Consider the following 19,395-nt stretch of genomic DNA (forward strand, 5'->3'; position numbering starts at 1 on the left):
CCCACTGACCTACATCTGACATCCATTTCCTGTGCTCCTGCCCAGGCTTTGGCCTCCTGCCATCGGGGCAGAGCTTCCAGGGATCCCAACCCCACAGATCTGCACTCCCAGATCCCAAAAAACCAACCCAGAGCAGGTTCCAGGCAGGGGAAGCATTTAGGGAAAGCTTCTTTTGGGAAGAGGAGTTCACACAGAAGGATTTGGGGAACACCTGAGCAGGAGAATTCCACCCAGGGCTTTGGATCTCCTGCTCCAACCAACAATTCCTCCCCCTCCAAAACAGGGATTTTTTTTCCAGCTCTCTCCAGAACTTTGTTCTGTGAGAATTTTCTGTCCTTCACAGCCCAAACCAGGATGAAGTTAAGCAGAATGAAGTCAAACCCACAAAAAACAAAGGCCAGGAAAATTTTCCAGGGGAAATCTGCTGGGATCAGCTCCTGAAGGACAGGATGGGATCCCCAAAATCCCTCCAGGAGAGAAACACCTGGAACACACCCCTGGAGAAGGGATGAAGTCGGGGAGGAGAAAATTCAGAAATCCCTGGGGGATTGAGGGAAGGCAACCAATGAGGATTTTTTTCCCAGCTTTCTCTAGAACTTTACATTCCCCAAAATCCAAGGAGGAGGAGAAATTCCCTTTTTTTCCCCAGGGATGCCTCTCCCTGAGCACCCACCTCATGGCGAGAGGCTGCGGCGCGGTGCAGCGGCGTGAGCCACACCGTGTCCTTCGCGTTCACATTAGCACCTGGGGGGACAACAGGGGCTTAAGGGGGGGTCCCAGCACCCCAAAAACCCCCCCAGCTGCCTCTCCCTGCTGCCCAGAACCCTGAACCCTGAAGGAAAGGCACGGGAGCACTGAAGGATTGGAAAGACTTGGGGAGCACCAAGCAAGGGATGGGAAAGGATTTGGTGAGCACCAGGTGAGGGACAAAAAGGATTTGGGGAGCACCAGGTGAGGGGTAAGAAGGATTTTGGAAAGCTCTGGGTGAGAAATGGGAAGGATTTGGGAATTAGCAGGATTTGGGGAGACCTGGCTGAGGGATAAAAAGGACCCAGCATGAGACAGAGAATATCCCCTGTCTGGGGATCTGAACATCCCAAATCTTGTTTAATGAGGGAGTTTCTGGAGTTTCTCCCTCCCAGGGCTCCCTGAAGCTCCAGAGGGTGAGGAGCAGATGAGAACACTCCAAATTCAAACACAACCCAAAACTGAGCAAAACCCTCCTGGATTTTAGGGGATTTTCTCCAGGATCTCCTCTGAGCATCCCCCTCCTCCATCTGTCTCCACCTCAATTCCAGGGTGTGGAAACCTCTCAGGATGATGGAACCATTCCCTAACCCCCCCTGTGCACCCCAAAAGCTCAGGGGGGATCAGGGGGGTCCCCCTGGGGCTCACCTGACAGGATGAGCAGCTCAAGGATTGCAACATCTCCGATGTAGGCAGCAGCATGGAGCGGGGTCCGGCGTTCTTGGTCCTGCAGGGGAGAGGGAGAATCCAGCCCTGAGCTGGGAGAGGCTGGGAAAAGGATGGGAAAAGGATGGGGAAAGGATGGGGAAAAAGGATGGGAAAAAGGATGGGAAAAAGGATGGGAAAAAGAAAAGGATGGGGAAAAGAAAAGGCTGGGGAAAAGGATGGGAAAAAGGATGGGAAAAAGGATGGGAAAAGGATGGGAAAAGGATGGGAAAAGGATGGGAAAAAGGATGGGAAAAAGGATGGGAAAAAGGATGGGAAAAAGGATGGGAAAAGGATGGGAAAAGGATGGGAAAAAGATGGGAAAAAGGATGGGAAAAAGGATGGGAAAAAGGATGGGAAAAAGGATGGGAAAAGGCTGGGGAAAAGAAAAGGCTGGGGAAAAGAAAAGGCTGGGGAAAAGAAAAGGCTGGGGAAAAGGATGGGGAAAAAGATGGGAAAAAGGATGGGAAAAAGGATGGGAAAAAGGATGGGAAAAAGGATGGGAAAAAGGATGGGAAAAAGGATGGGAGAGGACAAGGAAAGGCTGGAAAAGGGTTGGGAAAGGCTTGGAAAGGTTGGGAAAGGGAAGGAAAAGTCTGGGAGAGGGTTGGGAAAGGCTGGAAAAGGAAACACCAAGAGAGAGATGGGGATGGGGGTGGGAAGGATTTGGGGAACCCTGAGGAGGGACAGGAATGATTTGGGGAGCCCTGGGTGAGGGATGGAACTGAGAAGGATTTTGGGGAGCACTAAGTGAGGGATGGAAAGGATTTGGGGAGCACCCACGGAAGAATAAAAACAATTTTGGAAGCAAAAAGTGAGGGGTGGGGATGAGGAGGATTTGGGGATCCCTTAGAGAGGCACAGGATGGATTTTGGGAGCCCTTAGAGAGGCACAGGATGGATTTTGGGAGCCCTGAGGAGGCTCAGGGAGGATTTTGGGGAGCCCTGAGGAGGCACAGGGAGGATTTTGGGGAACCCTGAGGAGGCACAGGATGGATTTTGGGGAACCCTGAGGAGGCACAGGATGGATTTTGGGGAGCCCTTAGAGAGGCACAGGGAGGATTTTGGGGATCCCTTAGAGAGGCACAGGATGGATTTTGGGGAACACTGAGGAGGCTCAGGGTGGATTTTGGGGAACCCTGAGGAGGCACAGGATGGATTTGGGGAGCCCTGAGGAGGCTCAGGGAGGATTTGGGGAGCCCTGAGGAGGCTCAGGGAGGATTTGGGGAGCCCTGAGGAGGCTCAGGGAGGATTTGGGGAGCCCCAGGCCCCTGCTGAGCCTCACCAGCACATTGATGTTCTCCTTCTGATTGAGCAGCGACCGAACCTCCTCCACATCCCGGTTGAAGATGGCTTGGACCAGAGGGGGCTGCAGGGGACACGAGGGGTGACAATGACACCCCAACCAGCCCTGGCATTGATTTCCCACCCAGCACTGACATTTTCCCTGTTTTTTCCTCGATAATCAGAACTGGGAATTTTTGGGAAATCCTCCTCGTTTCCCCAGGCTGAGCTCTGCAGCTCCTGCCACCCGAAATTTGGGCACAGCCACAATCCCTGAACCCCCTTCCTTCTTCAAAGACCTAAAATTTCCATTTTCCTGCAGAAAAATCAAAGGCAGAGCTGCTCTTGGGGTGCTCAGCACCCCCTGATCGCTGCCAAACCCCACTGAGGTTTTTTTGGGATGGAGGGATTTGGGTGCTGTGACCCCCCCAAGCTCTGCCCACCCCCCAAGACTGGATTTAAAGCTCAAAACCACCGAATATCTTTATTTTTCCTCTGTCTGGCAGTGACCCCTTCCCAGCTCTGCCTCATCCCAAAATCAGGGCACTTCCAAAATCAGGGAACACGTCCTGGGTCAGGGCAAGGCTGTGTCATCCCCCTGGAATGCAGAGGCATCACTTGTTGAGATGTTTAAAAAAAACAAAAAAAAGGGCTTGGTGTGGGGTTGGGGGGTTCTGGCAGCCCCTGACCCCAAAATCCAGGGGGTAAAAAGGGGAAAATCCGTGGGGAAAAGGGGGTGTGAGCCCAGGTGACCCCGGGGTCAGAGCTCTGGGGACAGCACAGCCACGGGATGGGTGTCCCCAAAACCTGATGGGGACACTCTGAACCCCACACTTGTCCCCAAAATCCAATGAGGACACCCTGCACCCCCAAAAAAGTCCCCAAATCATAGCAGAGATACCCTGGAACCCAGGAGCACCCCCAGATCTTAATGGGGACACCCTGAACCCCAAATGTGTCCCTAAAACATGACAGGGACACCCTGCAACCCAGAAGAGTCAATAAAACATAACAGGGACACTCTGCACCCCAAAAGCATCCCCAAAACATAACAGGGACATCCTGCACCCCACGGGTACCCCCAAAACTCGACAGTGACATCCTGCACCCCAAGAATATCCCCAAAACCTGATGGGGGCACCCTGAACCCCAAGGGTACCCCCAAAACTCGATAGTGACACCCTGCACCCCAAAAGCATCCCCAAAACATAACAGGGATACTCTGCACCCCAAGAGTGTCCCCAAAACTTTACAGGAACACGCTGCACTCCAGAAGTGTCCCAAAAACTGATGGAAACACCCTGCAAACCAGCAGGGTCCCCAAAACCCAGCAGGGACACCCTGCACCCCAGGGGTACCCCCAAAACTCAGTGGGGACATCCTGCTGTCCCAAAAACTCCATGAGAACACCCTGCACCCCACAGTGTCCCCAAAACCTCTCTGGGGCCGCCCTGCACCCCAGGGGTACCCCCAAAACCCAGCACCTGCTGGGGGGGCAGAAGGGAGCACAGCAGGGGCAGGTCCTGTCCTCGGGGGGGTCCCCCCTTGATCCAAATTCCCTGATCCAGGAGGTCTCAATTTTGGGGTTCTCCCATTCCCAGGATTTTGCCATTCCCAGGGTTCTGCTATTCCCACGTTCTCCCATTCCCGGGGTCGTCCCAAACTCGGGGTTCTCTCAGTCCTGGGGTCGTCCCAACCTCGGGATTCTCTTGTTTCCAGGGTTCTCTCAATCCCGGGGTTCCCCCATTCCCAGGGTTCTCTCAATCCCGGGGTTCCCCCATTCCCGGGGTTCCCCCATTCCCAGGGTTCTCTCAATCCCGGGTTTCTCCCAATCCCAAGGTTTTGTCATTCCCGGAGTTCTGCTCCCGGCCCAACCCCAGGCAGGGCTCTCCCGTTCCTGGACCGGGATAACCCATCCCTGCGGGTTCTGTCCTTCCCGATCCAGGTGTCCCATCCCCGGGATTCTCCCGTTCCAGGCCCGGGGGATCCATTCCCGGCGTTCTCCCATTCCCGGGGTTCTCCTGCTCCCGGATCCAGGTGTCCCAACGGGATCTGATCTCCCAATCCCGCACTGGGGGGTCTCATCCCCGGGGTCTCCCCCGTTCCCGATCCCGGTGTCCCATTCCCGGAGTTCTCCCGATCCCGGTGTCCCATCCCGGGGTCGCTCCCAGCCCGGCGGGTCCCAGGACCGGGATCCCCCCTCGATGCTCCGCGGTTCCTCCCGAGGGTCTCGTCCCCACGGCCCGGGGTCCCGTTCCCGGGATTCTGCCACTCCCGGGCTTCTCCCGTTCCCGACCCAGCTGTCCCATCCCGGGGGCACCGCCGATCCCGGTTTGGGGGTCCCATTCCCGGGGCTCTCCCGGGGCACGATCCCCCTTTGATGATTCACGTTCCCGGCTCAGGGGTCCCGGTTCAGGGGTCCCTCCCGAGGGTCCAATCCTCGGGGCTCTCCCGTTCCCGGTTTGGGGGTCCCATCCCCGAGGGGCTCCGCCGTTCCCGGTTCGGGGATCCCATTCCCAGCACTCTCCCGTTCCCGGTTCGAAGGTCCCATCCCCAGGGCTCTCCCGTTCCCGGTTCGGGGTGTCCCTCCCGAGGGTCTCATCCCCGGCACTCTCCCATTCCCGGTTCGGGGGTCTCATCCCCAGCACTCTCCCGTTCCCGGTCCAGGCGCTCCCATCCCCGGCACTCTCCCGTTCCCGGTTCAGGCGCTCTCCCGTTCCCGGCCCGGCCCGTCCCGGCCGCGCTGGGCCCGGCGGGCACGGGCAGAGCCGGTGCCAGCAGCGACCCCCGCCCGTACCGGAGCAGCGGCGGGGCCGGGCCGGGCAGGGAGGGCTCGGCAGAGCGGGGCCCGCGGCCTGGGGCGGCGCCGGGCCGGGCCCGGTGGCGGAGCGGCGCTAGGCCGCACATCCCCGCGCTGCCGTAGCGGCGCTGCCCGGGCGCGGCGCGGCGGCGGCGGCGGGCGGGAGCAGCGCAGGGGGAAGGACGGGGCGGCGGCCGTACCTGGTCCGTGATGCTGAGAACCCCCATGTCGGGGCCGCCCTCAGCGCCCAGCTGCCGGCATCGGGTCCGGCCGCGGCGGCTCCGCTCGGGCGGCTGCGGGGCGGGGATGGAGCGCCGGGGATGCGCCGCCCACCGGCCCCGAGCGCCGCCAGCGACGGGGGAACGGCAGCGGCGGCGGCGGCGGGGGGCGGCCCGCGGGCAGCGGCATCGCCCCGGCGGGGCGGGGGCACCGGGAATGGTGACCCCGGGGGCGGCGGGGTGATGGGAGAGGGTCCCGGGGGTCGCTGCTCTGATTCATTCCCGGTGGGAATCACAGCCGCGAGCGGCTGGCGGTGATCACGGGGGGTCCCGGGGCAGCGGCTCGCCCAGCTGAAAGGTGGTGGCGTGATGGGAGAGGGTCCCGGGGGTCACCCATGTGCTGCTTCCATCCCATCTCTGGGGTCTGTCTGATGGGAATCCCATCCCCAGGTGGTCCTGGGGGTCCCAGGGGTTCCCGGGGCAGCGGCTCGCCCAGCCCGAAGAGTGGTGGGGTGGTGGGACAGAGTCCTGGGGTCACCCATGTGCTGCTTCCATCCCCTCTGTGGGGTCTGTCTGATGGGAAGGTCCCGGGGGGTCGCGGGGCAGCAGCGTCCCCAGCCCGAAGGGTGTTGGGGTGATGGGAGAGGGTCTTGGGGTCACCCATGTGCCACTTCCATCCTTCTCAGTGGGGTCTGTCCGGTGGGAATCCCATCCCCAGGTGGTCCCGGGGGTCCCTGAGCAGTGGCTGCCCCGATCCGAACCCATCCCGTGATATCCGGGCGGGGGTCCCGGGGCTCGGGGGGATCCCGGGCCCGGCTGCAGCGCCGGCTCCGAGCGGTGCTGGGCTGGAATTGTGTTCGGGCTGGGAACTGGTGATTTCCCTGCGTTGTGTCGGCTGAACTGGATCGTGATGGGATGAACTGGGTTGTGCTGGGTGGGACTGGACTGGGCTGTGCTGGGTGGGACTGGTTGGCACTGGGCTGTACTGGGAGACACTGGGAGACCCTGGGCTGTACTGGGCTATACTGGGCAGCGCTGAGCCACACAGTTCCCGCAGCCACGGTGAATTCCCGGTCTCTCGGTTCCTCTGCTCAAGTTCGGAGCGGGGCCGGTACCGGGACACGGCACCGGGGGCTCCCCGTCCCTCTCCAGACCGACGGAGCGCGGGCACACGTGGGAGGCGGAGCCGAACGCCCCCTGGGCCTGAGCCCACCCCCGGCAGCTCCGGGCGGGGCGGTCCCGGTTGGATCCCGGTCCCTCGGCAGCCGCAGCCCCGGCCCGGACTACATTTCCCATCGCACCCCGCGCTCCCTCCGACTACAACTCCCATCGTTCCTCGCTCGGGGGGCGTAGCCCCGCCCCGCCCCTTGACGTACCGGGCGCTATGACTACGTGGTGACGTCACGGGGTGAGAGGTCACGGCGGCGGCGGCGCCGCGTCCCGGCCCGGTCCCGGTTCCGGCCCGGTGATGGCGGCCCGGCGGCTCCGCGGCGCCCTCCAGCTCGGGGCGCGGCAGCGGCTGCGGGCCGCGGCGGCCCCGCCCGGCAGGTGAGCGGCGGCGGCGGCCCCCGGGCGGGCGGGGCCCGGAGGTCACACCGGCACCGTGGGGAGCCCGGGGGGTCCCGGCGCTGCGGGCCCGGGGGGTCCCGGCGGTGCCGCTGTCCCGGTTCCCGTGGAACGGCCCTGGGTGGGGAACACTCGCTGTTGAGGGTCTGACCTTGGAGCAGACACCGGGACCGGGCCGGTGCCGCCCCCGCCTGCGGGGCCGCGGGGGACCCGGGACCCGACCGGGGTGAGGCACCGGTGTCACCGAGCCCTGGCCCGCGGACAGTCCCGAGGCCACCCGGCTGTGTCCCCACGGAGCGACCTCAGCTCGGGGACGGGGACACGGGACCGACCGCCCCCGGTGACTCCGGGGTGACAATGGTGTCCCCTCCCCTTTGTCCCCTCTGGAGCGACACCGGGGGTGGCGCGGGGCCGGGGGGGCCCGGGGGGCACCGGGCAGTTGTTCCCGCCGGGATTAGGTGTCCCCAAGGTCGGGTTTCCCGGCCTTCCTCCTCCTCCTCCTCCTGCCAGCAGCAGCCCTGGCATCAGCCCGGAGCCTCCGGGGGGATTCAGGGCCGGGAAAGGGACATGGAGGGCCCAGGAAGGGACCCAGGCCTGTGTGGAAGGGGCTTGGGAAAGTCTGGGTGGGATCTGGAAGTTCAGAAAGGGGTTTGGACAAGTCAGGAAAGAGCCTGAGCTGGTCAGGAAAGGACCTGGATTGGTTGGGAAGGGTCTTGAGCTGGTCTGGAGGGACTCAGACCGGTCTGGAAGGGACCTGGATTGGTTGGGAAGGGAGCTGGGCCAGTTAGAAAGGACCAGGGAAGGACTGGAAGGGACCTGAGTTGATCAGGAAGGGACCCAGGCTGGGTGGGAATGGGATTTGGGTGGTCTGGAGGGGTTGGGGATGGTCTGGAGGGGCTCCTGTCCCTCGGGAAGGGCTCCTGTCCCCTGGGAAGGGCTCCTGTCCCTCGGGAAGGGCTCCTGTCCCCTGGGAAGGGCTCCTGTCCCTCGGGAGTGGCTCCTGTCCCTCGGGAGTGGCTCCTGTCCCCCAGGAAGGGCTCCTGTCCCCCGGGAAGGGCTCTTGTCCCCCGGGAAGGGCTCCTGTCCCTCGGGAGTGGCTCCTGTCCCTCGGGAGTGGCTCCTGTCCCCCAGGAAGGGCTCCTGTCCCCCGGGAGTGGCTCCTGTCCCCGGGAAGGGCTCCTGTCCCCGGGAGTGGCTCCTGTCCCCCGGGAGGGGCTCCTGTCCCTCGGGAGTGGCTCCTGTCCCCCGGGAGGGGCTCCTGTCCCCGGGAGTGGCTCCTGTCCCCCGGGAGTGGCTCCTGTCCCCCGGGAAGGGCTCCTGTCCCCCGGGAAGGGCTCCTGTCCCCCGGTGCTGCTGCTGACCGCTCCCCCGGTGCCGCCCGTTCCAGGCACACGGCGCTGTGCGGGCTGCGGCTGCCGCGGCCGGGCCGGCCGGTGCCGGTGCCGGCGCCGCTGGAGCCCCGAGCGCAGCCGAGCCGCGGCTTCCTGAACCTCAGCAACAAGCGCAAGGAGTACTCGGAGCGCCGCATCATCGGGTGCGTGGTGGCGGCAGCCCCAGCGCGGGCCTGAGCGCCAGCCTGAGCCTGAGCCTGAGCCTGAGCCTGGGCCTGAGCCCCAGCCTGGGCCTGATCCTAGCTCCAAACCCAACCCCAGTCTCAGCCTGAGCCCCAGCCTGAGCCTGAGCCTGAGCCTGAGCCCCAGCCTGGGCCTGAGCCTAGCTCCAAACCCAACCCCAATCTCAGCCTGAGCCCCAGCCTGAGCCTGAGCTTGAGCCCCAGCCTGGGCCTGAGCCTGAGCCTGAGCCCCAGCCTGAGCCTGAGCCTGAGCCTGAGCCTGAGCCTGAGCCCCAGCCTGAGCCTGAGCCCCAGCCTGGGCCTGAGCCTGAACCTGAGCCCCAGCCTGAGCCTGATCCTAGCTCCAAACCCAACCCCAATCTCAGCCTGAGCCTGAGCCCCAGCCTGAGCCCCAGCCTGAGCCTGATCCTAGCTCCAAACCCAACCCCAGTCTCAGCCTGAGCCCCAGCCTGAGCCTGATCCTAGCTCCAAACCCAACCCCAATCTCAGCCTGAGCCTGAGCCCAGCTTGAGCCTGAGTCTGAGCCTGAGCCCAGCCTGAGCCTGATCCCAGCTCCAAACCCAGCTCCAACCCCAGCTCCAACCCCAGCCTGAGCCTGAGCCTGAGCCTGACTCCGACTCAGGCCGAGCTCCAGCCCCAGCCCCAGCCCTGACCCAGCCCCAGCTCCGATCCCAACCCCAGCCCTGACCCTGACCCGACTCCAAGCCCAGCTCCAACCCCAGCCCCAGGCCCAGCTCCAAGCCCAGCCCCAGCCCTGACCCTGACCTTGACCCCAGCTCCAAACCCAACTCCAATCCCAGCCCCAACCTTGGCCTTAACTCAGTTCCAACCTTGATCTTAAACCCAATTCCAACCCCAGCCCCAACCTTGGCACTGGCCCCAGTCCCAGCCCCAAAACCAGCTCCAGCTCCAGCCCCTACACCTGTTCAACCCCAGCCTTGGCTCCAACCCTGACTTTAAGCACAGTTCCAGCCCCAGCTCCAACCTTGCCCCTGACCCCAATCCTGACCCCAGCCCCAATCCCAACCCCAACCCCGTCTGCGTCCCCAGGTACTCCATGCAGGAGATGTACGACGTGGTGGCCAACGTGGAGGACTACAAGAACTTCGTGCCCTGGTGCAAGAAGTCGGTGGTGGTGTCGCGGCGCGCCGGCCACGTCAAGGCCCAGCTGGAGGTGGGGTTCCCTCCCGTGCTGGAGCGCTACACCTCCATCGTCACCCTGGTGCAGCCACACCTCGTCAAGGTGAGCAGGGACCTCAGGTGTGGGGCCAGAGCTGGGGAAGGGTCTGGAGAAGCCCTGAGGGAGCTGGGAAGGGGCTCAGCCTGGAGAAAAGGAGGCTCAGGAGGGATCTTTTCATCCCACAACTCCCTGAGGGAGAGCGGAGCCGGGTGGGGACAGAGAGAGACAGGATGAGAGGAATGGCCCCAAATTCCTCCAGCAGAGATTCAGGATGGACACCAGGAGGGATTTTTCCATGGAAAGGGCTCTCAGGGATTGGATTTGGTGGCACTCAGGATTTGGAACTGCTCAGGGAGGTTTGGAGCCCCCGCCCCTGGAGGTGTCCAGGGAAGGACTGGATGTGGCTTGGACTGGATCCAGGGGGTGTTTTCCAGGATTCTGTGATGGCTCCTAAGCCCTGATGTGGCACTCTGGGGATCGCAGCTTGGATTGGATCCAGGAGGGTTTTCCAGAATTCTCTGATGGCTCCAGAGCCCCCCTGACTCTGCTTTTCCCCTCCCCAGGCCGTCTGCACCGACGGGCGCCTCTTCAACCACCTGGAGACCAACTGGCGCTTCAGCCCCGGCATCCCCGGCTACCCCCGCACCAGCACCGTGGATTTCTCGGTACGACCCCGCCCCGGGCCCCACCCCCGCGGGAGGGCGGGGCTCACCTGCCGGGCCTCACCTGCTCTCCTCCTCCTCCTCAGATCTCCTTCGAGTTCCGCTCCCTGCTGCACTCCCAGCTGGCCACCATGTTCTTCGACGAGGTGGTCAAGCAGATGGTGGCCGCCTTCGAGCGCCGCGCCGCCAAGAACTTCGGGCCCGAGACGCGCATCCCCCGGGAGCTGATGTTCCACGAGGTGCACCAGACGTGAGGGTGGCCGGCCCGGGCCCCCCCGGACTGTGCCCACCCCCCAAAATATTTATTCAAGTGCGTTTCCGCTGCTGTTGCCTCAACGCCGTGAGGAGCTGCGTCCCCCGGGCGCTGGACTCCCCTGGATTTGTAGCTGATTTGGGGTTTTAAGTTTTGTTTTAGTGGTTTTTTGTTTTTTTGGTTTTTTTTTTTTTTTTGGTTGAGTTTCATCTTGTTCCTTTTTTTTTTTTTTTTTTTAACCCTTTTGTTTTTTTGTTCTTTTTTTTTTTAAACTCCTCAGCCAGGCCGGAGGGCCCCGGTGGGGGCAGCTCTGGTGCCTGGGCCCCGCCGTGCTTCGGGAGAACGGGGGAATTTGGGGTGGGGGAAGCTGCTGGGACCCCTCCCAGTTCCTCCCCAGCTCTTCCAGAACAAAAGGGAAGGAGCCGGCGCAGGGAGGAGCCCACCCCGCCCCCGATGTCGCACACTTTGCACAAGCCACACGCACAGGGTGGGGAGGGGGCGGCTCCCGCTGCCCCCCCCTGCCGCCCCCACCCCCAGCACCCTCTGCAGGGACCCCCACGGTCCCGACCCCACCCCCCAGCGGCCCCCCCGGCCCCGCTCGCGGTTCCTCACCTGTGCCAGGGGGATGGGAAGGGTCTCGGTTCCCCCCTCCCCGGGGGGGTGAGGGGCTCCCGGAGCCCCCCCCGAGCTGCCCTGGCCGTGCTGCCCCAGAAGGAAGGGCTTTGACAGGCCAATAAAGAGCATTTTCCAAGGGTCAGCAGCCTCCTGGTCCTCATTCAGCCACAGCAGGGGGGATTTTGGGGGGGGGGCTGCATGTTGGGACCCCCCAAACCCAAAGCTGGTTGTGCCACCACCACTGAGGGACACCCAGGTGCGGTGGGGGCACCACGCCCTGACCCCCCCCTTCCTAAACCCTGCAGCCCAGGGAGGGGAGGGGGAGGCTGGGGGTTTGTTAATAAAAACATTTATTTTGCATTTTTTTGTTGTTGTTTGTACAGAAGTGCCCGAGAGCTGCGAGGAGCCGGGGTGGGTGGGGGGTCCCAGCTCTGGCTCCCGGGGGCTTCAGGCAGGGGGAAGGGGGGTCACACAAACACGGGGCACGGCCGGGGAGGAGTGTATCGAGTCCCTGTGGGGGGCCCGGACACGGGGCTGGACTGAACCCCTCTCGGGGGGCTGCACCCTGCCAGGACCCCCCCCAGCCCAGCAGTGAGGGAGCCTGGGGGGGCTCCCAATGTGGGGAGCCTGGGGGGGCTCCCAGTGTGCGCAGTGAGAGCTGCTGGGGTGGGGAGGGGGCACGGGAGCTCCCCCACCCCACCAGGGCAGGGGCTCCAGTGTGGGGCTGGGGGCGGGGGGACACCCCAGGGCTGCTTCTCCCCCTCCCCAAGGCGGGTGGGAGGGGAGGGGAGCAGCCGGGGGGGCCCGGGGGGGGTTCAGTGCCGAGGGGCCGGGCCGGGCCCGGCAGCGCGGCGTTCCCTGGGGCAGCCCTGCCCCTGTCCCTTCTTTCCCTTCTTTACCCGGATTTGTAGCCCACGAGCTGCATGAGGCCCTTGGTGCTCATGGATTTGGGTCTCTCCAGGGGGAATCCCAGCGCTCGGCTCCAGATGAGCTGAGACAGCACACCCAGGGCCCGGGACACCCCGAACAGCACCGTGTAGTAATTCATCTCCTTCATGCCGTAGTACTGCGGGGACAGGGGGATCAGCGGGGGTGGGGGCAGCCAGGAGACCCCCAGGGACAAAGGGACAAGGAGAGGGAAAGGACAACAGGGTGAGGGGACAGGTGGATGGGGAGAGGAACAGGCTGGGAGAGGGAGGAAAGGGCAGGGCAGGAAGAGGGACACACAGACAGGGACACACAGGAGGGAGAACAGAGAGAAGGACAGATAGGACAGGGACAGGGACACACAGACAGGAGGGAGATCAGAGAGAAGGACAGATAGGACAGGGACACACAGGGAAAGGGACAGATGGTGAGGGACACACACAGAGGAAGGAGAACAGAGAGAGGGATGCACAGGACAGGGAGAGGGACAGACAGGACAGGGAGAAGGATGTGGACATGGAAAGGAACACACAGACAGGGAAAAGGACAGACAGGACAGGGAGAAGGATGTGGACATGGAAAGGAACACACAGACAGGGAAAGGACGGACAGGACAGACAGAGGGACACAGAGGGAAAGGGACAGAGGAGCCTGGGCTCACCTGCAGCAGGACCCCGCTGTGGGCATCCACGTTGGGCCAGGGGTTCTTGGCCTTGCCCTGCTCCAGCAGCACGTTGGGGACGATCTTGTAGAGCTGAGCCACCAGCTTGAACAGGGGGTCCTTGGGCAGGTGCTTGAGGGCGAACTCCCGCTGGCAGGTGTAGCGCGGGTCCGTCTTGCGCAGCACCGCGTGCCCGTAGCCCGGCACCACCTGCGGGGCCAGCGGGGCTCAGAGGGTGCTGCTGACCCAGCACGGCCTGGAACGGCCTGGAACAGCCTGCAACAGCCCCTGAGCCCCAGCACGGCCCTGGAACAGCCTGCAACAGCCCCTGAGCCCCAGCACAGCCCTGGAACGGCCTGGAACAGCCTGCAACAGCCCCTGAGCCCCAGCACGGCCCTGGAACAGCCCCTGAGCCCCAGCACGGCCCTGGAACAGCCCTGGAACAGCCCTGGAACAGCCTCTGAGCCCCAGCACAGCCCTGGAACAGCCTGGAACAGCACCTGAGCCCCAGCACGGCCTGCAACAGCCCCTGAGCCCCAGCACGGCCCTGGAACAGCCCCTGAGCCCCAGCACGGCCCTGGAACAGCCCCTGAGCCCCAGCACGGCCCTGGAACAGCCCCTGACCCCCAGCACGGCCCTGGAACAGCCCCTGACCCCCAGCACGGCCCTGGAACAGCCTGGAACAGCCCCTGAGCCCCAGCACAGCCCTGGAACAGCCTGGAACAGCCCTGGAACAGCCTGGAACAGCCCCTGACCCCCAGTATGGCCCTGGAACAGCCCCTGAGCCCCAGCACGGCCCTGGAACAGCCCCTGAGCCCCAGTATGGCCCTGGAACAGATCCTGGGCCCTATAACAGCCCTGGAACAGCCTGGAACAGCCCCTGAGCCCCAACAGAGCCCTGAGCCTCACCCTGCCCGAGTTGAGCGTGTTCCAGATGAAATCCCTCAGCTTCTCGTCCGACACATCCTTGCCCAGCTCCTTCTGCAGGTCAGTGAGCCAGAGCAGCACCTCCTGTGGGAACAGCCAGAGTGAGGCCAGGGGACACAGGGAGGGACAGGAGAGGGACAGAGGGACATAGGGATGGGGAGAGGGACAGAGGGACAAAGGGATGGGGAGAGGGACAGAGGGACAAAGGGGTGGGGAGAGAGACAAAGGGACAGAGGGATGGGGAGAGGGACAGGCAGAGGGATGCACGAACAGGAGGGACAGAGAGTGGACACATAGACAGGGAGAGGGACATGGACAGGAAGAGTCACAGGACAGGGAGAGGGACACAAGGAAAGGAGTGACAGACAGAGACAAGGACATGGGCAGAATGACAGGGAGAGGGACATACTGACAGGGAGAGGGACACACTGACAGGGAGAGGGACACACAGACAGGGAGCAGTGCCCACCTGGTTGGCCAGGCCGTGCAGGGGCCCTGCCAGCCCGTTCATGGCGGCGGCGAAGGCGAGGTACGGGTCAGACAAGGCGCTGCCCACGAGGTGGCTGGTGTGGGCACTCACATTCCCTCCCTCGTGGTCACTACAGGGGTGAAGGGGCCATCAGGACTCTCCCAGCCCCACCAAAGGCCTCCCACGGCATTTTGGGGGCAGGGAGTACAACGTTGCCGGCTGGGTGACACTCCCGGAGCAGCACGGGCACATCCCCGCCCTGGGGCTGGGAGCGGGGCCAAATCCCCGCCTCCTCCACGTCCCCAGCCGCTCCCTGCTCCCCACCTGTGGATGGTGAGGTAGAGCCGCATCAGCTCGATGAACTGGGGGTCGGTGTAGCCCAGCATGTTGGTGAAGTTGTGGGACCAGTCGAGGTTGGGGTCGATGGCGCCGATGCCGCTGCCCTCGCGGTACAGGTTGCGGTAGATCTTGGCGGCCACGCACGGCAGCTTGGCGATCAGGTCCATGGCGTCCTCGTACACAAACTGGGAGCGGCAGGGTCAGATCCTGCTCCCCACGAGCCCCTGCCCCCCCAGTGCAGCCCCCAAAGTCAGCAGCTCCCCCTGTACCTCCCAGTACTTGGCGCGGTGGATGCCCTCGGCGTAGGCGCGGGCGAACTTGCTCTCGCTGTTGAGGGCGGTGACGGCGGCGCTCAGCTGGGACATGGGGTGCAGGTTGGTGGGGAAGTTGTCCAGCATGGTCACCACGTGGGAGGGCAGAGCTGCACGCTTGGCCCACTCCCGGGACAGCCAAGTCGCCTGTGGGGACACAGCGGGGCTGAGCTGTGGGGCTGGGGGCTGCCAGACCCTCCTCAGCTGTTTGCCAGCTCCCTGCTGGCTGTACCTGCTCCTGGGTTGGGATTTCTCCGGTCACCAGCAGCCAGAAGAGACCCTCAGGCAGTGGCTCCTCTCCCCCTGCGGCTTTGGGCAGCTTCTTCTGGCACTCAGGAATGCTGTAGCCACGGAAGCGGATGCCCTGCGGAGCCGGGAGCATCAGTGGGATGGGTGGGATGGGATGGGATGGGATGGGATGGGATGGGATGGGGTGGGATGGGATGGGATGGGATGGGATGGGATCGAATGGGATGGAATGGGATGGAGTGGGGTGGATGGGGTGGGACAAGGCCCTACCTCGTCAGGATCCAGCACAGAGGTCTCGTAGATCAGCCCTTTCATGCCCCTCATGCCGCCGTACACCTGCAAGGGGCCGGGAGGCTGCGGTGAGGGACACTGGTGGGGCCTGGTGGCCACACACTCACCATGTCCACCGTGATCTGCCCGATGGCCACACACTCACCATGTCCACACACTCACCATGTCCACCGTGATCTGCCCGATGGCCACACACTCACCATGGCCACACACTCACCATGTCCACTGTGACCTGCCCATGGCCACACACTCACCATGTCCACACACTCACCATGGCCATACACTCACCATGTCCACACACTCACCATGTCCACACACTCACCATGGCCATACACTCACCATGTCCACACACTCACCATGGCCACACACTCACCATGGCCACACACTCACCATGGCCACACACTCACCATGTCCACCGTGATCTGCCCGATGGCCGTGCTGCCGTGCTGCTGCCGGAAGCTCTTGATCTTCGCCTGCTCCTTGGGGATCATGGTGGCCAGGACGTCTTTGAGGTTCTGGGGACAAGGGAGGGTGATGTCAGAGGGGGGACAAGAGAAGGGTGTGACAAGCAAGAGGGTGACAGGAGAGGTGAGGCAGGAGAGAGAATGACACAAGAGACAGAAAGGGGAGAGCCCTTGTCACCCCTTGGAGGGTGGTAATGGGAAAGGGGTGACAAAAAAGGTGGGGACAGGAAAGGGGGCAATAGAACAGGGGGCTCCCCTTGGAGAGGGGTGACAGGAGAAGGGGTGATGGGAGAGAGTCCCCCCCCTTGAAGATGGGTGACAGGAGAGGGAGCCAGAGCAAAGAGGTGACAGGAAAGGGAGCTCCCATTAGAGGAGAGTTGCAGGATGGGGTGACAGAAGAGGGATCATGGGAGAAGGGGCGACAAGAGAGCTGGGGACAGGAAAAAGGATGACAGGAGAAGCGCCTCCCCTTGGAGAGGGGGATCAGGAGAGGCAGCCACAGGCAAGAGGTGTCAGGAGAGAGGTCCCAGGTGACAGAACAGGGGTCACAGGACAGGACCCCCCTTACCGTGGCGGCGCTGGCGTGGCGAGCAGCGAAGAGGACACACGGGGCATTCTGTGGGACAAGGGACACAGAGACCCCCTGTCACCAGGGCAGGGCCTCCTTTTGGGGAGCCCCTCCAGCCTCCTGGCAGGAGCTGAGACCCTGGTTCCCAAGGACGAGTCCAGCAGAGCCGCCTCCCTCGCCCACGGGGGCGGGGATCAGAGCCGGGATCAAAGCCGGGATCAGCCGGGCCGGCCCCGCGCTGCCCTCGCGGCCGCACCCGGACCTGGCACGGGGAATGTGACCGCGTTCCCCTCCCTGGAGCCGAGCCCGGCCAGGCACAACCGCGGTTTTCCTGAGCCGGGGAATCCGAACTTTGTTCTTCGCCCACGCGTGGGAACCGGGAACCGCGGGGACTCCGGCCGGCGGGGACATCCCGGGAACACCCCGGGCCACGGGGACACCGCCGGGCACCGGGAGCTGGGGGACACCGGGACACACCGGGACACACCGGGGGGACACCGGGGCTGCCATGCACAGGGACACCGGGAGGTTCCCCGGGGCCGGGAGCTGCGGCAGCGCCTGCGGCAGAGCCAGAACATGACTCGGTTTTTCCGCTGGCTGCCGGGAGGACGCGGGGGGGCCGCGCTGCAGAGAACCCCCCCGGGTGTCCCCCAGCCCCCCGCCAGCCCCCGGCCCGGCCTGGGGGTCCCCGGTACACCGGGTGTGGCCGTGGCGGGGGGCGAGGCCGCGTCTCCCCGCAACAGGCGGCTCCGGGAAGGGAAAATGCCGGCGGAACAATGGAGGCGGCAGCGGGAAGCCCAAGGTCAAGGCGGCCGCTGTCGCCGCCGCGGGGGCCCCGTCACCCCCCCACCGCGTCACCCCCAGTGTCACCCCCAGTGTCACCCCGTTTTGGGGGTGCCCACGGCTCGTCCCGGCTGTCACCGAGGTGCCACTGGCTCAAGGTCACACGTGTTGGCGGTGACACCGGGCACCGGCGGGGGGGAGTGCGGGGGGGACACCGAGACCCTCCGGGGGCTCCCGTTGAGCTCGGGGGAGCGGCGGGTCCCCGGCTCCAGGGTGCGGATGAGGAGGAGGAGGGTCGGGATTATGGCTCGATGCGGGCGGGCGGCCCCGGTCCGCCCGGTTTGACGGGTGAGCAGGGCCAAGTGGGGCATCGTGAATATCCCAAAATATCGCCCGGTCGATAAAGACACCGCAGCGCCCGTTACGAAACGCCGGGGCCGCGGCCAAGGCAAACACAGCGAGGGACCGGGGTCGTTCCGGCCCGGTACCGGGGTACCCCGGTACCGGGGGTCCCCTCGCTGTGACCCCGTTGTCCTCTATGGCACCGGGACGCTGGGGAAGGGCGGTGGCGGCGGTGGAGGGAGGGGTCCCCGCCTCCACCTCCCACTGCCGGTGCCGCCGGGCGCGGGGTCCCGGGGGAGCCTGAGACCCCCAAGCCCGGCACTATACAACGATGGGGAAGCGGCGGGACCGCAGCCCTCAGCGGGGCCCCTTCGGGGCTGAGGCAGCGGCGGAGCCCCTCGACCGCGGACCGGGCCCGGAGCCCCCCAGCCACTCCCGGTGGCCCCGGTTCTGAGAAGGCCGCAGCGGGAGCGCCCGGCGCCGGTTCCACCACGTGCTGCCGCTGCGGCCCCGCGCCCACCCTGGTCCCGGTTCTGCTCCCGATCTCCCCGGTCCCATGCCCCCGCTCCTCCGCCGCCACCGCACGGCCCCTTTAAGGCGGCGCCCCCCGCGTCGCCCCTTTAAGAACCGGACCCCCCCCCCCCCCCCCGCCCCCGCTCTCCCTTCCCCCCGCGGCGTCGCCCCTTTAAGGCGCGGCGAGGCCGGGCCGGGCGCGCTCACCTTGGGCCCGCGGAGGCGCGCGGCCGCCCGGCTGCCGGCGGCGAGGAGCGTCATGGCGGCACCGGGACGGGACAGGCCGGGACTGAACGGGGCCGGGTCCGGGAGCGGGGCCGGGACCGGGACCGGGAGCGGGACCGGGGCGGGAGCGGGGCCGGAGCGGCGGCGGCCGGGGGTCCTCAACGTGAGGGCGGGGCGGAGCGCGGCGCTGGTCATTAGCATAACCCCGCCCCCTGCCGGGCAGAGCCATTCGCCACTGGCCGAGTGGCGCGCCGCGGGGCGGGGCCACGCTAATGAAGTGGCGGGGGGCTCGAGCTATAGGTGGCCGCCGCATTCGCCTGATCAGGAGCAGGGGTGGGGTGAGGGGGTGCCCGCCCTGTCTCATGACGTCACCGGCCGCAGTGCGTGACGTCATGGTTCGGTGTCATCCCTGCGGCCGCGCCGGTGTTTCGGTGGGGTTCGGCTGTGGGGGCGGCGGGGCAGCCCCGTGACGTCACCACGCACTCGGCGGGACGGTGTGAGGTCACCTGAGCCCATGACATCACTCTGCATGTGGCCACAATGGCTTGAGGTGATAGGCTGTGGCATGACCCTGGCTCAGCGGTGACGTCAGGTGTCACCATCCCCACTGAGGCCAGGCCATTGTCCTTCTGGCCCCGGTGCAACGGATGACACAGTGGGGTGACACGAGGTGACATGAGCCCTCCTGCTGCTCCTGCAGCCTGGCCAGGTGACATGGGGTGAC

At 64.7% G+C, this 19,395-nt stretch overlaps 3 protein-coding genes across 4 annotated transcripts in view; 1 reads left to right on the forward strand and 2 right to left on the reverse strand.

The window, feature by feature from the left end:
• Window positions 1-5,844, reverse strand: part of ANKRD52 (ankyrin repeat domain 52) — a 36,265-nt gene extending 30,421 nt beyond the window's left edge. The window contains exons 1-4 of the mRNA XM_056514952.1: window positions 5,736-5,844; window positions 2,737-2,820; window positions 1,396-1,474; window positions 674-744 (exon numbers count right to left, since the gene is read on the reverse strand). Of these exons, the coding sequence (XP_056370927.1) occupies window positions 674-744; window positions 1,396-1,474; window positions 2,737-2,820; window positions 5,736-5,762 (261 nt within the window). The 5' untranslated portion in view covers window positions 5,763-5,844. The remainder of the gene's footprint in view (window positions 1-673; window positions 745-1,395; window positions 1,475-2,736; window positions 2,821-5,735) is intronic.
• A 1,323-nt stretch (window positions 5,845-7,167) lies between these two features.
• COQ10A (coenzyme Q10A) lies at window positions 7,168-11,740 on the forward strand. Its single transcript, XM_056515022.1, has 5 exons — window positions 7,168-7,301; window positions 8,707-8,853; window positions 9,943-10,135; window positions 10,636-10,737; window positions 10,821-11,740. The coding sequence occupies exons 1-5, from the start codon at window positions 7,222-7,224 to the stop codon at window positions 10,986-10,988; spliced, it is 690 nt and encodes a 229-aa protein (XP_056370997.1). The 5' UTR covers window positions 7,168-7,221; the 3' UTR covers window positions 10,989-11,740.
• A 194-nt stretch (window positions 11,741-11,934) lies between these two features.
• Window positions 11,935-18,852, reverse strand: CS (citrate synthase). 2 transcript variants are annotated; one of them, XM_056514974.1, is made up of 11 exons: window positions 18,654-18,852; window positions 16,809-16,856; window positions 16,184-16,291; window positions 15,756-15,821; window positions 15,469-15,600; window positions 15,195-15,383; window positions 14,911-15,110; window positions 14,587-14,716; window positions 14,100-14,201; window positions 13,191-13,400; window positions 11,935-12,668 (listed from the first exon to the last, which is right to left on the reverse strand). In XM_056514974.1, exons 1-11 carry the CDS (start codon window positions 18,705-18,707, stop codon window positions 12,498-12,500), a joined length of 1,410 nt encoding a protein of 469 aa, XP_056370949.1. In that variant the 5' UTR covers window positions 18,708-18,852; the 3' UTR covers window positions 11,935-12,497. The 2 variants fall into 2 exon arrangements, with proteins under 2 accessions (XP_056370949.1, XP_056370951.1); XM_056514976.1 differs by lacking the exons at window positions 16,184-16,291; window positions 16,809-16,856; window positions 18,654-18,852 and adding an exon at window positions 15,884-15,921.
• Window positions 18,853-19,395: the final 543 nt, after the last annotated feature.

This window comes from Oenanthe melanoleuca, linkage group LGE22 (assembly GCF_029582105.1).
Source record: "Oenanthe melanoleuca isolate GR-GAL-2019-014 linkage group LGE22, OMel1.0, whole genome shotgun sequence".
NCBI lineage: Eukaryota > Metazoa > Chordata > Aves > Passeriformes > Muscicapidae > Oenanthe > Oenanthe melanoleuca.

Bases quoted from the DNA above. Each gene is read 5' to 3' on its own strand.
- COQ10A (XM_056515022.1), top strand. From the start codon at position 7,222: ATGGCGGCCCGGCGGCTCCGCGGCGCCCTCCAGCTCGGGGCGCGGCAG. The intron at 7,302-8,706 runs GTGAGCGGCGGC...CGCCCGTTCCAG, and splicing joins GCGGCGGCCCCGCCCGGCAG to GCACACGGCGCTGTGCGGGC. The intron at 8,854-9,942 runs GTGCGTGGTGGC...CTGCGTCCCCAG, and splicing joins TCGGAGCGCCGCATCATCGG to GTACTCCATGCAGGAGATGT.
- CS (XM_056514974.1), bottom strand. From the start codon at position 18,707: ATGACGCTCCTCGCCGCCGGCAGCCGGGCGGCCGCGCGCCTCCGCGGG. The intron at 16,857-18,653 runs GTGAGCGCGCCC...CTTGTCCCACAG, and splicing joins CGCGCCTCCGCGGGCCCAAG to AATGCCCCGTGTGTCCTCTT. The intron at 16,292-16,808 runs GTAAGGGGGGTC...CCTTGTCCCCAG, and splicing joins GCCACGCCAGCGCCGCCACG to AACCTCAAAGACGTCCTGGC.